The sequence below is a fragment of the Monodon monoceros genome, unplaced genomic scaffold (genome assembly GCF_005190385.1).
Source record: "Monodon monoceros isolate NGI ecotype Baffin Bay Population unplaced genomic scaffold, NGI_Narwhal_1 Super_Scaffold_5, whole genome shotgun sequence".
Taxonomy (NCBI): domain Eukaryota; kingdom Metazoa; phylum Chordata; class Mammalia; order Artiodactyla; family Monodontidae; genus Monodon; species Monodon monoceros.
The window spans coordinates 12,449,890-12,467,131 of record NW_021703782.1 but is presented as its reverse complement, the minus strand read 5'-3'; the positions used below and the strand labels follow the sequence as shown (position 1 = coordinate 12,467,131).

At 38.3% G+C, this 17,242-nt stretch overlaps 1 protein-coding gene across 1 annotated transcript in view; it reads left to right on the top strand.

Annotated features, from left to right (window-relative positions):
- CDCA2 (cell division cycle associated 2) overlaps nucleotides 1–12,061 on the top strand; it is a 49,038-nt gene extending 36,977 nt beyond the window's left edge. Inside the window, exons 14-15 of the mRNA XM_029203198.1 lie at nucleotides 7,669–7,840; nucleotides 10,645–12,061. Coding sequence (XP_029059031.1) covers nucleotides 7,669–7,840; nucleotides 10,645–11,849 — 1,377 coding nt within the window. The 3' untranslated portion in view covers nucleotides 11,850–12,061. The remainder of the gene's footprint in view (nucleotides 1–7,668; nucleotides 7,841–10,644) is intronic.
- Nucleotides 12,062–17,242: the final 5,181 nt, after the last annotated feature.

Below are 17,242 nucleotides of genomic sequence, written 5' to 3'. Positions count from 1 at the left end.
ATCTACAGGAGGCGCCAGAGGAAAGAGAAGGAATCAGAGCTCTGTCCTGTAAGCACTATGGCTGTTTTTAAAATTATCATCTTGCAAATTAGGGGTTCAAGATATACTTTTTTTAAGTTCTTAAAAAGAAACAGAAATGTAAATTCAAAGGTAACCAAGAGAAGAAGCAAAACTAACATAGACAACAGGAAGGTTTAGTTTAAGTGATAGCCTCATGGTTTATGGTAAGGAGGCAGCAGAGATCTGTACTGTATCGTAGGCTAAAATGTGCTGAGAGAGTAGATCTTAAGTGTTCTCACCACACACAAACACACACACACAGTCACTATGTGAGGTGATGGATGTATTAACTTGACTGTGGTAATCATTTTATAATGTATACATATATTAAATCATCATGTGCACCTTAAGTCATGTGAAACCTAAATAAATACAATTTTTATTTGTCAATCATACCTTAATAAAGCTGGAAAAGTTTTGAAAATAAAATTGCTAACTTGGAAGTAGCAGTAGAATTCATAAGCATGAATTCCTTTATAACCTAGAAATGGAAAAAGTTTACAAAATATGACTCAAAAACCAGAAACAGTGAGGTCAAAGACTGGTAAATTTTGCTCCATTTGACCCAAACAGCATGGAGCATGCATGGGGGAAAAGCTCCATAAGAAAATTTAAAAGACAAAGGACAAACTTGGAAAAAAGTTTTTGCAATTCGTATCAAAATCTCCAAGAGATTTTTGTTCACAAAATTGAAATGAAAGGGCCCTTAAACATGGAAAACATGTTCAGACTCGCTCATCATAAGAGAACTGCGAGTCTAACATGCATTGAGATACCATTTCTTACCATTTTTGATTAGCAAAAATCCAGAAGTTTGACAGCATACTTTGCTGGCGAGGCTGGGGAGAGATAGGCACGCTTGTACATTTTCTGGTAGTGTGAATCTCTGTGGAGGGCAATTTGGCAATATCAAGCCAAATTAAATATTTTCATTTACCCTTTGACCCAGCAATTCCATTTCTAGGAATCTATCACAAAGATCTAATGACAAAAATACAAAAAGGCATATGCACAAAGTTAGTTATTGCCAACACTCTGTAATGCAAAAGATTAACCAACCAAATGTCCATCCGATGTCCACGAGACTGGTTGAATAAACTGGTGTGGTCACAAAATGAGCCTTTTGTAGATGTAGAAAATAGCAGAGAAACGATCCAAACCGCTATGCAGTGATGCTAGGATGTATTTACTGTTAAGTGAAAAAAAACAAGTTGTAAGCTACCTGGTGTGGGATAAATTGTGTTCTCAGAATGCATATGTTGGAGCCGACACCCCAGTATCTCAGAATGTGACTGTGTTTGGAGATAGGGCCTCTTCAGAGGTGATTAGGTTAATAAATGAGGCCCTTCGGTGGTTCCTAGCCCCAATCCATTCTGATTGGTGTCCTTATAAGAGGAAATTTGGACACAAAGGGTGACGCCTGGGGTGGGGGGGCACAGACAGGGAGAAGAGGCAGCAGGAGAGTGGCCATCTGTATGCGCATGGGAGAGGCCTCAGGGGAGACCAGTCCTGTCAGCACCTCCATCTTGGACTTACTGCCTCCAGAATTGTGAGAAGATAAATTAATATTGTTTAAGCCACCCAGCCTCTGGTGTTTTGTTATGGCAGCTGATATGGCAAACTCATATGTTACCTTTTATCTAAGGAAGTAGGGAGCATTTAAAAAAATGTATATATCAATACACATATATATATAATCTTAAACACTACAAAAAAGGGGGGGAGAATAGGCCAAAGGCAAAATAAAACCTGGTTACCTGTCGGGAGAAGAGACAGAGGAGGGAACAGGAAGGAATGAAGGCTAGATTTCCTTGAATGTGTATTTTACTTTTGACTTTGAACTGTGTAAATGTTCTGCGTGACTATGGAACAATTATAGCTCAATTTAAAAAAATTGAAAACAAAATGAAACATGTAACTATATCAAGTCGGTGGCTTAACCTCATAAAGAGTTTTTTCAAATCAGAAGTTTGAAAAGTCCAAATGGGATGTATCCTAAGGACAAAAATAACTGCACAAAAAGTTTAAACAGTTATGAAATACTCACTGATAGAAGAATTCAATCTAGAATGAATCAAATAAGCAGGGTTTTGTGGGGATGTTTTTTGCTGTCATTAGGAATCAAGACTCTTCACTAGAGACAAGATAAAATTGAAATCAAATTCAAAACCTTGTTAGGCTAAATTTGAATTGGAAATATCATGAACACGTGCTTTTACCCATTTAAAATAATTTTCTAGCTGTGTCTGTTGGTAAGGCGTAGAAGCACTGAGCATCCTTTGTGCCTATGTTACCATCTCTACCATTTCAACTAAAAGGGATCAGCGTTACCTTAGTGAAATGGCTGCTTTCAGATTTACAACAGCAAAAGTAGAAAAATGAGCCCAGGTCTGGACCAGTGTGCAAGCAAGGAAGCCACGTTAAAGGACACAAAATCATTCCAAAGGGGCTTGCGCTGACCAAAGATAGGACAGTGTGACCATCAGAGATAACGATTGCAATGGATTAAAACACTGGCATCAAATATGAAAAACCAATTTCCTCATAATTAAAAACTAACAGCAAAACTTAAAGGCCACCTTAGAAGCTGTCTAGGACATCAACTCTTTTTTATTTTCAGGGTTTTTGTTTTTCTTGGAAAGTGGAAAATAAAATTTGAGCTCTATTTCAAGTAAACAAATAACTGATAAGGGAAGATTCTTTATCGAAGAATTTTCACTAATCAAAAAGACCTGTTCACAAAAGCTGTTGGATGTTAGGTAGAAGCCAATGGGGGAGCCAAAGGTAATAGATGGATGGGACTGGACACCTGAGAGCACTGGCTATTCATAACACCACACAAGGAGAGAATATGAGCCTCCTGGTGCAGTGAGGACCTCGATAATCTTCCATGAGATGGTCTTTCCAACAAGCATGAAAGCTGAATTGAATCAAGCCTGGATCTAATGACCAGTGGATAGGAAATACCAGGGGGTGGAGGAACATAAAAACACACATGATTGCAGTTACCCAAATCCAGACCTTCTCAGCTACTACAGGATAAATGCCTCAGAACATTCACCAAATAACAAGGGGGAGAAAAGGAGCCATAGATCAAAGGAAATCCATCAAGCAAGCGGCATGTGTGGAGACCTTGTTGGGATCCTGATTTGAACAATTGTAAAAAGACAATTAGGGACCAGTTGGAGAAGTTTGAACTCTGAGGAAATATTAGGGAAAACTGCCTATCATTGTTTTTGCATCTAAATTTTTATTTTGATATTGTTTTCGAGATGCATGCTATTGTAAGAAGAATTAGAAAGATCCCAGACACCCTTTGCCCAGCTCCCCACAATGGTGACATCTTGTAAAACCATTATACAGTATCACAGTAGTACAATATCAAAATATAGTCGAGATGCAGGACATTTCCAGCGCTGCAAAGATCTCTTCTGGTCTGCAGCTGTGTCCACTTCCCACTGTCAACCCCCACCTTAACCCGTGGCAACCACTAATCTGTTCTCCATTTCTTTCACTTTGTCATTTCAAGAATATTTTGTAAGTGGAATCACACACTGTGTAACCTTTTGGGACTGGCTTTTTTCACTCAGCAGCATTCTCTGGAGATTTGTCCAGATTTGTGTGTATTAATAGTTCCTTTTATTGCTGACTAGTATTTGTCATTGTTATAAAAAGGAAAAAGTAATCACTTCACTATATATCTATCTCAAGTCATTACCTTGTATACCTTAAACTTACATGCTGTTATATGTCAATTATATCTCAAAGCTGGAAAAGAAATAAAACTCCATTGTAAAAGAGGAAAAAAATCAACAATAAAATACAATGCCAGGGCTTCCCTGGTGGCGCAATGGTTGAGAGTCCGCCTGCAGATGCAGGGGACACGGGTTCGTGCCCCAGTCTGGGAAGATCCCACATGTCATGGAGCGGCTGGGCCCGTGAGCCATGGCCACTGAGCCTGCGCGTCCGGAGCCTGTGCTCCACAATGGGAGAAGCCACAACAGTGAGAGGCCCGCGTACAGCAAAAAAAAAAAAAAAAAAAAAAAAAAAATACAATGCCAGGTAATAAAATGTTTCACTTTTTTGGTGGAAAAAAAAAAGAAGTCCTTATCTCTTAGAGATACTGTAGGATCTTTAGATGAGATGATGTAATGTCTGGGATTTGCTTTAAAATAATCTGAGGGAAGGGGCTTATAAATGAATCATGATTTCCATGTGTTAGTAATTATAAGAGCTAGTTGTTGGGTATGTGGGGTTCAAGATACTATTCTATTTTTGGGGTGTTGGAAATTTTCTGTTATTAAACATTAAAAATACAGCAATCTGGGGCTTCCCTGGTGACACATTGGTTGGGAATCCACCTGCCAATGCAGGGGACACGGGTTCGAGCCCTGGTCTGGGAAGATCCCACATGCCGCGGAGCAGCTGAGCCCGTGCACCACAACTACTGAGCCTGCACTCTAGAGCCCGTGAGCCACAACTACTGAAGCCGGTGTGCCTAGAGCCCGTGCTCCACAACAAGAGAAGCCTCTGCAATGAGAAGCCCGTGCACCGCAACGAAGAGTAGACCCTGCTCGCCGCAGCTAGAAAAAGCCCACGCGCAGCAACGAAGACCCAATGCAGCCAAAAATAAATAAGTATATATATATATTTAAAAAAAAAATACAGCAATCTCAGCCCCTTATTTAGAGAGATGGAGCCAGCCACAAGAACTAAAAATGGACCATTAAATAAGTGAATGGCAGGGACAGGGAAATGTTTGCTTTTCACCAGAAGCATTCCTGTTCAATTTGATGTGTTGCCATGTACATTAATTATTTTAAAATAATTTTAAAGCTACTCTCAGAAAACAGTTTGACTTAATTGTGCAAATAACACAAGAAGTAAGCATTTACTTCTGTTGCATGACCTCCTCCACTGTATGAGAAGAAATACTGGTGATTTGGGAGTAAATAGAAACCTTTTAGGTATAATATCTTCAGTTGTCCTTTGTCTCCTCCAAGTCATAAACCAGTCTCATTATTTCTAGATCATGGGGCTCCCCAAGGATTCCAATCACACATGGCTTCTCTTGTTTATTACAGTCTCAGCAAGGCTTTTTGTATTGGAGTAAATTCAAATTTTACTCCAATAAGGTTGATAAGGTTCTAGCCTTTGCAGATGCAACCTTCTCTTGGATAAGATAAGCATTGCTAGATAATATTTTCATGACAGATCACAGGTGCTTTCATCTTTTTTCTTTTTGGGTGGTGTCCTCCTGGCCCATGACCATGAAAAAATAATATTAGTCTTTCATCATGGTTAGCAAATTTTATGAAGTTTGTACCTTTTTTTCACAATCATTCATTCATTTGTTCACGTATGTTTGTTGAGAAGCCACTAAGTGCCAGGCACTGTTGCAGGTGCTTTTGCAGTTAATGTAAACAGAGGTTTCCAAAATCCTGCTAAAAGGGTATTTACCTGAGCTATGAATCAGAAACTGTTCTGGAGGTTGTAACCTGATGACATTGATCATAGTATATTAACCAACCTACTAGGGCCTGGGTCACACAGTAATACTAAGAGCATAATTTAGTATTAAAAATATTTTTCTCCGTATCAATACTCAAGATAGTAAGAAGGAATTTAAAAGAAAAAGAATAGCTAACACATAGCCCTTACCATGAATCAAGCCATACTTTACCCATTTCACATATATTAACATATTTAATACTCACCACAACTTTCTGTGGTATGTGCTTTTGTGGTTCCCATTTTGCAGATGAGAAGAATGAGGTACAGAGAGGTGAGGTAACTTGCCTAAGATTATAAAGCCGTAAAGTGGCAGGGTCAGGATTTGAACCGAAGGTGACTAACACGAAGCCAAATGTTTCTCTTGCAGTTCATCTGTGAAGCCCAAGTCAAGATTTTTCTCTTTGCTTCCATTTCCATTGTCCATGCTGTTATTTTCCCAACTGTTTCTTGGAAGTCAACAGATGTTCCCTGAAAAAAATGTTTCGTGGAAAAGTATTTAGCCCAGCATTTTTCTAACATATATAGAGGTTATTTATACCGAGGACTTCTTAGAGGATTTAACGTTAAGTGTATATTGTAAATCACTAAGAGGAACATTTATCTTGTACAGTTCTAAAATTATTTTTCCATGGAATGTTTTTTCTTGTTTTGTTTTTACAGGATATCTATAAATATCTCAAGGAACTTACAGTTTTGTGCCACTTCTGTGCTCTTGAATATCTTCCACACCATTAGTTTCTGTGCTGTCACCCAGACGATCTTTCTTAAATGCAAACTCAGATGTCACTCTCTAAATCACCATGTGGTGAACCCTGGTGGCTGTCAGGCTCATACTTATTGCAGAGAAGGGCCCTGCTTGCTTTGTTGGCCTCTTCTGCCACTTCTCTGGGTTCACTGACCACGTACAGCTAATTGCAGTTCCCCCTTTGCTCTGTGCCACCTCCCTTAGACCTGTTCCGTATGCCATTCTCTTTCCTTTGAAAAGCCCTTCTGTGCCACTGTCATCCTCAACCGAAACAATTCTCACTTGTTGGAAGACTTGGCCTAGACATTCCATTTCCTGTGGAACCTGTCTTGAAAACCTCCCATAGGCCAGGTCTCTGTGTTCTCAATCTGTGTAGAGCCTGTCCTGGTCTGTATGTATTAAAATTAGACCAAGAGTTCCCTAAAGACCACTTCCTGTTTGTTTTTATATCTCATACCTAGCAAATTATTACCTGCACATAGCAGTTTCTCAGTAAATCTTTGAATGGATGCCATTTTCCAGAAGCTATAATTGTTAACAGTGTGTTCCTTATGTTGACCTAAAATCTGGTTCTTTCCAATATTATGACGTTGAATATATTTCATTTTTGCTCATAACAGCCTATTATTTCAATACAGTGTTTGAGTTTCCCTCAAGACTTCTCCATATGAAACTTTTTTAACATAGAACATGAGTGCTCAGTTACTGACATGCAGTCAGAATTGAATTGAATACTGCATTCCAGATGTTATTAAAACAGTTTTAATTTTTATAGAAACCTATGTTTTCCATCAGTTATTACCAAACCTCTGTCCCTCGTCTTCTACTTGTGCTTATTAAACTCCATCTTATTTTGACCTAGTCATTTTCATCTTGATTAGATCACCTGTTGTTTGAAGCAGCTTTGGGTTATCTTCAAATTTTATGTACACACCTGTGGTTTCTTCATCCAGATCTAGGAATAGAAAACAGTCTCCCCTAGTTTCCAATAGATAACTCATTCTAGGTTAATCCTGAGTCATCGTAACCACATCCTAGTTACAAATTCCTCATGTCTTAAGTCTGTCCAGTTCTACAACATCTCACCTATTTTTCACTTACCCAGAACTTACTTTGGCAAATGCTTTGTGGAAATATAGACCATTACTCTACAATTTGTAAATTGAGTTCTGTTTCATATTTTATTTGACGTTGTGTAAGCTACCTAGCCCTTTAGCCCTGACTGAGATTCCTACAATTTTGAACGGAATAACTAGTCTTTAAGTTTTTTTGGTAAAAATTAGTTTGAGTCAACATTGTACATGGAGCTACATCTTTCTCAATTACAGTGTTTTAATACATTTCCTCAGGTTTTAAAAAGTTGCAGAAGGAAGAAAGCAAAGGGAAAGAAAAAAAGTGTTCAGAAGTCTTTATATGGGGAAAGAGACATTGCGTCTAAGAAGCCACTCCTGAGCCCTATTCCTGAGCTGCCCGAGGTATCTGAGACGCCGCTGGTTCCAAGCATCTGGAGGATGTGTTCAGGTAGCCTGGCCTTTTACTGTTGTCGATATTGTATCTCTTCTCTCCTCCCTCTTTGTTGCTATTTCACTCTCTTTTTTCCCTTCTTCCCATTCATTGTGTAAAGAGTATATAAATTTAAAATAGCAGCTTTCCCTCCTATTCCCACAAGAATTTTAAGTTAAAGAAGCTGTCGTTTGTAACTTTCACCTAGACCCTTTTCAGAACCTGTTGGACATTCTGGATCCTCCCCCAAGAAAAACTCAGGCACAAAATATTACATATAATTTTAGGGGAAAGAATTTCCTTTCACCCTGTTTCTTTTTGCTTTTTAAAGTGTTTTGGTAAAGTAAAATGAATTGTTTGGTGTTGTAATCCATCACTAAGAGTCAACAAGGTGATGGCTCAGTAATAGGTATATCTTCTATGGATTAAGAATAAAAATTAAGGGCTTCCCTGGTGGCGCAGTGGTTGAGAATTTGCCTGCTAATGCAGGGGACACGGGTTCGAGCCCTGGTCTGGGAAGATCCCACATGCCGCGGAGCAACTAGGCCCGTGAGCCACAACTACTGAGCCTGCGTGTCTGGAGCCTGTGCTCCGCAACAAGAGAGGCTACGACAGTGAGAGGCCCGCGCACCGCGATGAAGAATGGCCCCCTCTTGCCACAACTAGAGAAAGCCCTTGCACAGAAACAAAGACCCAACACAGCCAAAAAGAAAAATAAATAAATTAAAAGAAGGCTCAACATTTAAATAAATAAATAAATAAATAAATAAATAAATAAATAAATAAATAAAATAAAACAAAAAAACCTTGCCCTCTGATGTTTCAGTAGAGTTGGCACTGCTAAGCATCTTCTAGAAATAACATTTATAAATTGAACTTGATTACTTGGAAAATTTTGTTTAAAAGGAAGATTAAGTCTGTTGGTATCCTGATTAGACAAAAATTGGATTGGAGTTGCATCTGGTTGGTAATGCTTGAGTTTAAATTGACTAAATCATGCTGAAAAGCTGGAGTATGTGTTCATTTCGTGTGTGAATTTTGTATGTAATCATTCTTAAGATAGCTGCCTTTGTCAATCACCACGTATTTATAGCCTGCGTCCCATTTGCAGCATAGCACGTAGGATCTATCATAGATTCGAGGACGAATATGGTACATGCCATTATAGACTCTTGGCCTCTGCCTACTTGTTATTTCAGGAACGCCCAAAAGTTTAAACAAACACATGGCCACCCCACATAGACATATTCCTCCGGCCCCGGGGCTCCAGCAGAGGTGGAGCTGTCCTGCCCTAGCCTCTTTCTGTGCTACATCGTGGGACAGGACGTCGGCCGCCCCACCTCTTTTAAATCTGGCCTGATGCTGCTTAGCCTTTAGGATTTAGCCATGCTGGCTGCCTTTCCCGGAAAACTCTTTGTTCACCTTACACCTTTACCACCTGGTTTATAACGATCTGTCCACCTCCCTCCCCTGCAAGTTGCCTTTCCCTTGAGACTTATTTTCGTTATATCTGTAGTTCCTAACAGTTTCCTTTTTTCCAAAGATACTTGAACAATGACTGTTAGTGTATATTTTACATCTTGCATCTTATTAGAGAATTTCTTTTCAAAAATACATGAAACATTTTTTATCAGTAACCAATGGTTTCATCTGCTATGAGGGTCTAAAGCCGTTCTCTCTCTCTCTCTCCCTTCTTTCCTCTCTATTTCTCTCTTCCTCCCTCCATCCCTTTCCCCTACCTTCCTTTTCTAGTATGTTAATTTCACGAAAAATACACGAATATCCATTTTTAAAGTTGTATAAAGAGCCCAGTTGACATATTGGTTGGTTGATACCAAGGGCCCCCTGCCCTATGTTAATCTCTAGCTTTCTGTGACATGATTGTAAGTACCCAAATCCCGGATGTATATATACCTTTTCACACTGAAATGTTTTTTGTAGATTTTTGGCTCAGCTTATGTTTTATCTTTCAGTTTTTATTTTGTTTAAAACATTTTTATACTCCTTTGACTGACCAATTAAAAACTTTATTATGTTAGATAACCAGAGAGATGGCTTCTAATAGTACTGAGATTTAGAACTCATAAAGCCTAGATTCACTTAGGCTGTGTTATATGACTTTAAAACCTTGATGATGTGTTTTTCACCTGTGATGTGACACCGTGTGCCAGAAACACAGGGCAGGGCCCACATGGCGTGTCTTCCTGGAGGATGGATTATATTCAGAGATTGGCAGGGAAGGGGAGAGATTTCTAGAATATTGAAACAACCAGGGCTCTATTTGAGAGTTTGGTGCAGTTTAATGTTACTTTTTTAAACACTGGGCATAAGACTTGAGTGTGTTCAGAAGTACCTTTTTAGCTAAGTCCTCAAATTCCCCAGAATTCCAAGTTTTCTCTCTTCTATTTCAAGGGGGAACATTGATGGAAAAGTTTCAGAAGCATTATGTTGCCGATTTTCAGTGATTCATTTTTCGGGAGATAGGAAGTGTGTCTGCCTCATGCTAATTGACCTTGTAGAATGGGAAGCACATTAGAATAGAGGAAGCAATTTCAGATACAGTTCTCATTTCCATGGTCTCAGGTTATATGCTTTATTAATTCATGCATTAAGTACATATTTTCTTAACCTGTGGGGTGAGGAAGAACTGAAAGAGAAAGAACGATGACAGATGGGGACAAGTACAGGGTAGCATTTGTAGGTCTTGGCGATTTCTTTGAAACCTTGACACACAGAATACAATTTGACACCTGTTTGATTTGTGAAAGTTTATTTCCACTGTTACTTTTTAATTCGATTTAAACTTATTTACATGCCCATAGATGATTTCAACTCAAATGAGGAAGTTGAAGAAGTGAAGCTTCCGAAGAGAAATAATATTTTGCCTCAGAACCCAGAGGACTGGCAGATGGTTCGAGGCTTTAATAAATACGATGTGTCTGAATTCTGCAGCTCTGACATGAAAAGTTCTTCATCACTTATTAATGCTACTTTTGAGCAAGGTTCAAATACAAGTACTATAGAAATTAATGAAAACAAAAATATTCCAAAAGCAGCAATTAAGTTGGAAAGTGAAAACGAACTAAAAACTGAGACTGAGAATGAAAACAGCCCTATTTCTTGTCCTTCTGTGACTGAAACACCCATTGTATCAGACAATCCAAAACCTGACTTTACCATGCAGTCCCAAGAACTTACTGCTGCTGGTCAAAATATGGAAAACCTTTTCCAAATCTTTAAAATCTCAGAAGATATAAACATCAAATGTGAAAACCAGGATGACTTCTTTGTCGTTCCAGAAGGAAAACTGCAGACCAAGCATTTAATGCCCGACTCACAAAAAGAATGTGATTGTTCAGAAGATGTCTTAATTGACCACATGAAAGAAAGTCAAAGTCAAGGTGAGGATTTGGGAAGAAACTCCATAGCAAGTAGTCGTGGTGTGAGTTACAGAGAAAGGAAATACAGAAGACAGTCCATGGCTTGTTCTGATGGGCAAAGTTTACATTTGGAAAAAATCGAGAATTCCAAACCTTCCTACAGTGTGAGCAGCTCTGTAGAAATTAGTTTAGAAAATTCCCAACTGTATAAAGATTTATCTGACTCCATTGAGCAAACCTTTCAGAGAACAAAGAGTGAAACCAAAGTAAGACGCAGCACAAGGCTACAAAAAGGTTTGGAAAGTGAAGGGCTTGTGTGGATTTCCCTTCCATTGCCTCCCGCTTCCGGCATTTCCCAAAGAACCAAGAGGAGAACAATAGGTACATTTGACAGCAGAAGATCTGAGAACGGGTCCTCCAGGCAAAAACCTTGTGTGCTGCCCTTCACACCAGGCAAAGAGAACAGTGAGGGCTTTGCTGCTGCTGCTGCCAGTTTACCTGGGAGGAGACGGAAGAGCTTTTGTACATCTACACTTGCAGATCCTAAAAACACCACCCAGTCGAGAGGCTACAAAAGAACCACCTTTCTCAACCAGAAGGAAGCTCTCCAAGTGACTTCGAGAGAATCAGACATATCAGAGAACTAAAGCAGTAACTGACATTCCCTGCAGAACGTTTTGGCAAGAGAGAAGGTAACCAACCATTCCTGCCTGAAAGATTCTTTCATCCAAGTTCCCATCCTTTGTTCAACCTCAGTGTTTTAAAAGTTTCAAATAAAATTATTTGAGTAGAACCTACTTTTAAGTAGAAATAAGTGAATCTCTCCACCTTTCAAACTGAAAGCGTTGTATTAAACATGTTCTCCCCACAAATGATAAAAGCTTTATTGGTATTCTGTTAAAAAGGATTGCTTTTAGACCTAACAGCATGTCTCTTAAGTTTTATTTCATGTTAGTACATATTTATCACTGAAGGTTTAGAGTTTCTGTTGTAAAAAAAAGCATCTTTTAGAATTGACTTGTTATATCTGGATGAGAAGAGTGTTTTGTTTTGGTCTTTAACAAATTGTTAGAATTAATGTAACTTTATGAAAATTGAAGGTAATATAAGGTTGAAACTGTTAAAGAAAGTGGGGTGAGGTATGTTTTTATTTTAAAAGGTTGCCCCCAAAAAACGGGTTAAAAAATTTAACAAGTAGGAAAGATGGAAATGATAAAATTTGTTTTTTTCCTTTTGGGGTTAAAGTTAAGAGAAGCTTTAATAATATACTTTGTCTCAAATAAAAATTTTATTTTAATAGATTAAAATCAAATCTTAAACATGGGATTTTGGAAAATTCTTTCAATAACCAGAATATTGCAAATCTGTCATTATAAAGTGAATATATAATTTAGAAATAACTAACATGAAAGCATTTTGACCTTCACACAACACTCTTGTATGCTTTGTGGGGTAGGAAGTAGGGGTTTGGTTTTTGGTGAAAATATAAGCAGTCTAGTTGAAGATTCATCTCCCAGATCATTCAGATTAGTCACAGGTAATTTGGGATTGAATTCATGGTTTTCCATTAAAAAAAAAAAATCCAGAAACTCACTTAAAAGACCCTAACAAATTGGTTTACTAACATGAAGCATGGTGGTAGGTTGCTGATTTCTTTTTTAGCATGGCATTTTCCAGGCTTTCTGACTTTTTATTTCACCATACCAAGAGCTAGTACTTGTTTTGGTTTGTCCAGTTAAGCTTCAGCAGTATATCCTATCACAGTTTTGGTGACAGCAGTTTGAAAATCTAAATTGCTATATTTTTAGAATTTGTGAATGCAAGTAAATCATTGTATCATTAAACAATTGTCTTTGAAATCCTTTAAATCATTAAACTCTCCTACTCCTGTGATAGCAGAAACATGTTAACAAATAGGGCTCTCTATAAATAACACAACAGGGAAGAAAGCTCCTGCTGGGCGCCCATTTCCCCTGCCTTAGATAGAGACTATTTGTTACCTTCTTGGCACCAATAGGTCTGGAACTCCTGCTGCTAAAGACTAATGTATTTTACATTAACACTCAAAGTGATCCCCAATTTCTCCTGCTAAAGGGTGGATTGTTTCAAAAATTCTTTTATCTTTACACGTAAATTATTTATGGGCTTTTCCCCCCATTTATAGTTTGGTACGGTTGGCAAATGTCTACCACTGAAAACAAACCAAAAAAAAAAAAACTTCTTATGAAGCTTTTTGGTTTTGGTCATAAGAAAAAAAAAAAAAACTTTCAGAAACATACAATGTTAGAGGGTTTTGTTTTTTAAAAATTTTTTGTTGTTTGTTCATAGGAAGGTTAAAATTACTGTTATTTTCTACCATTTTTACTGTATGATATATGATCTCAATTGTATTTGAATTTTCAGAATTTCACGTGCTTTATTTCCCAAAAAGTGCTAGTGAGGATGAAGGAGACATTTTGGTCTGTGATTTTTTTTTGGTTGTGATTTTTTTTGGCTTGGTTTTTCCAATGTAAAATTGTTCTCATTTTCAAGTATCTGCAGTTAGAAAGATAAATACTTTACAAGTTCTATTCGTTTTAAAATATGTCACTATGAATATTTTGTTGCTATCTGTAAATAACAAATGGGCTGTTTTCCTAAAAAGAAGTCTTGAGAAATCAAAACAACTTGGAGGTTTATCCACCATCTCATTTGTATCATAAAATTTGTGAAAAGTTAATGATTTCTGTATGTCATCATGCTTGTGTGTTTTTAACTGTTTCTTTTCATTAATGGCTAAATCAAAAATTTGCCTTATCTTTTCTACCGCAGTAACCCTTGACGTTTTGCCTTAGAATGGCTTCTACTTTTATCTTTTCCTGCTCCCATAGATTCTTGCTTGTTCCAGAAGATGGCAGCATGACATCTGAAGTTCTCATCCTGTGTGCACTACCTTAAACCAGGGCAGCTCTTTACTGTTGCTACGGGTGCTTCCCCTTAACTTTTATTTTCACTCATTTTTATTACAAAAGTCCTATGTGTCTACTGAAAAAAGTAGAGAACTGTGCATAATGAAAAAGTGTCTTCCCCCCACCTAATGCAAGCATCCTGCAGCTACACCTTTCTCTCCCCACCTTTCTAGGTGTCAACACCAGTAACAGCAGGCAAACCTCTTCCAGACCCTTTGCCTGTGTAAACATAGGTTTTGTTGTTTTCTAATGGGATCGCTCTATGTTCCATTTTGCAAGTTAAAATTTTTATTCAACATAATACCATTGTGGGGAGCCCTGGTGCCATTGCAGTCTTTTTAACCCCTGCATAGAATGATATAATTTGGATATCTATGATGTAGTTAGCCATCTCCCTACTGATGGACGCTAGTTGCCTCCAGTTTTTTGTAATTGAAAATTATGCCACACTGGGCCTGCGTGACGATGTAAGATAAATTCCTTGAAATTAAAATTAAGTGGTTATTCGGTTCTTTTCTCTGGATCTGACCTGGCAAACACGTTGCTTCCATTTTCTCTCACTGAATGCCTCCACCCCCCAACGCCCAGACTTCAGCTGTAGACCTGGCATAACAAGGAGGAAATACTTAATAATGCCTGATTTATGCTTTGTATTGAAAGAGCTGTTGTTTTCCTTTTCCTTTTTAAAGTCAGGTTTATTGAGGTGTCATTCACCTACAGTAAAGTTTACCCTTTTAAGCCTAGCAGTTTGAATGTAACCATGACACCCCCCGCCCCCAGTCAAGGGGTAGAACATCCTCATCACCCGGAAAGAAGTTCCGTCCTGCCTCTTTGCAGTCAGTCCCTCTCCCCCAACCCCAGCCCCTCACAATCACTCATCTGAGTTCTATCCTTATAGTCTTGCGTTTTCCAGAATGTCATATAAATGGAACCATACAGTGGGTATCCTTTTGTGTCTGCCTTTTTAAACTTCGCATAATGCTTTTGAGGTTCATCCATGTTGTATAAGTGATTGGTTCCTGTTTGTTGCTAAGTAGTATTCCATTTTATGGATGTATCAACAGTTTATCCATTCACCAATTGATGGATATGTGGGTTGTTTCTATTTTCTGGCTATTATAAATAAAGCTGCTATAAACATTCACATATGGATCTTTTTTATAGACACATGTTTTCCTTTATCTTGGGTAAATACCTAGAAGTGGGATTCCTGGGACGTATGGCTGGGGTCTGTTTAAGTTTTGAAGAAACTGCCAAGCTTTTCCATAGCAGCTGCACCAGTTTGCATCCTCACCTGCAGCATATTGTTTCAGTTGCTCCACGATTTCATCATCACAAGGTGTTGTCAGCCTTGTTCCTCGTAGGCATTCTGGTAGGTGTGCAGTGGTATCTCAATGGGATTTTGGTGTGTTATTTCCCTAATGACGAATGATGTTGAACATCTTTGTTTTCCTGTGCTTATTTGCCATTCTTATATCCTCTTTATTGAAGCATCCATTTAAACCTCTTGCCTATGTTTCCTTTTGTTGATACTGTTGTCTTGTTTTTGAGATGAAAGAGTTCTGTGTATATTTGGATATAGTCCTTTATTGGATATGTATCTTGCAAATATTTTTCCCCAGTCTGTGGATTGTGTTTTTTCCTAGAGTGTCTTTTGAAAAGCAGATTTTAATTTTGATGTAGTCTAATTTATCCTTTTTTTTTTTTAATGGATCATACTTTTGTGTCCTAAGAAATCTTTGACTAACTCTAGGGTACAAAAATTTTCTCCTGAATTTCTTCTAGAAGTTTTAGAGTTTTAGCTCTCAGGTGTTAGATCCACTTTGAGTTAAGTTTTGTACAATGTATGAGATGAAGTTGTTTTGGGGTTTTTTTTTTTGTTTTTTTTTTTGCGGTACACGGTCCTTTCACTGTTGTGGCCTCTCCCGTTGCGGAGCACAGGCTCCAGACGCGCAGGCTCAGCGGCCATGGCTCACAGGCCCAGCGGCTCCGCAGCACGTGGGATCCTCCCGGACCGGGGCACAAACCCACGTCCCCTGCATCAGCAGGCGGACTCTCAACCACTGTGCCACCAGGGAAGCCCCTGTTTTGGGTTTTTCAGTGGAAGTCATTCAGCACCATTTGTTGAAAAGATTTTGCATTCCTTATTGAATTACAGTGGCACCTCTGTTGAAATCAGTTGACCTTGTATGTGTAGGTCTATTTCTGGACTTGATTCTGTTCTATTGATCTCTATGTCTGTTCTTAAACCAGCATCACACCATCTTGATTACTATAGGAAAGCTTGCCTTCCCCTTTACTGTGAATCTATGTCATAGTTTTTGTTTAAAGTTCTTTTTGTGAAGGAGGAGGCCAGTAGAAGCAAAAGATTGACCAACCAATTCTATGTGGAGCCTACAATTACACCCAGACATACCTTATCATTTAGGGCAAAAAGTCAGTAATAATAAGCTATCAGAAATATGGGCAGGAAACCAACTTTCTTGGGGTACCTATACACTCAGCCCAACTTCTCATATAAATGGGTTTGCTACAGTTCATGATTTAAAATTGTCACCCTGAGATGCTAAGATTTAGTCATTGAGAAAAATTCTCCTCTTGACCACTGTGTAATATATACTAGTAAGAAAATGAAATGAGTTGAATTAAAATAAGGTTCAAAGTTGTTTGCTAAAAATTAAATTGTCTAATAAGTCTGATTCAATTCTTCTCATAAATTAAGATTTTTATTATAGTTTGGTTTAGTATAAAAATTGTTGCTATCCTTACTTGGAAAGTAGCCTTAGCATTTGAGAATTATTTCTTAACATGGGAAAACTTCCCTGCATCAGGTCATCCCAGGTGAGCAGATCGTAGATTCATTAGTACATGTGCCAGGCATTAATTTCTAAATGTGATCACTGCCTTAAAGATGCTCAATTTTCTCTAAAGGGTTGGGGGAGTACAGAATTACAATACAGGGTATGATTATAAAGGAATGCCCAGGACCGCTCCACCCTCAAGTGGCACCAACTTCAGATCAGGTAAGTTTGTCTTGTTTCTTTCCGGAAGAAGTGATGCTTGAACAGAGTTCACTTATAGGAGTTTTAGAG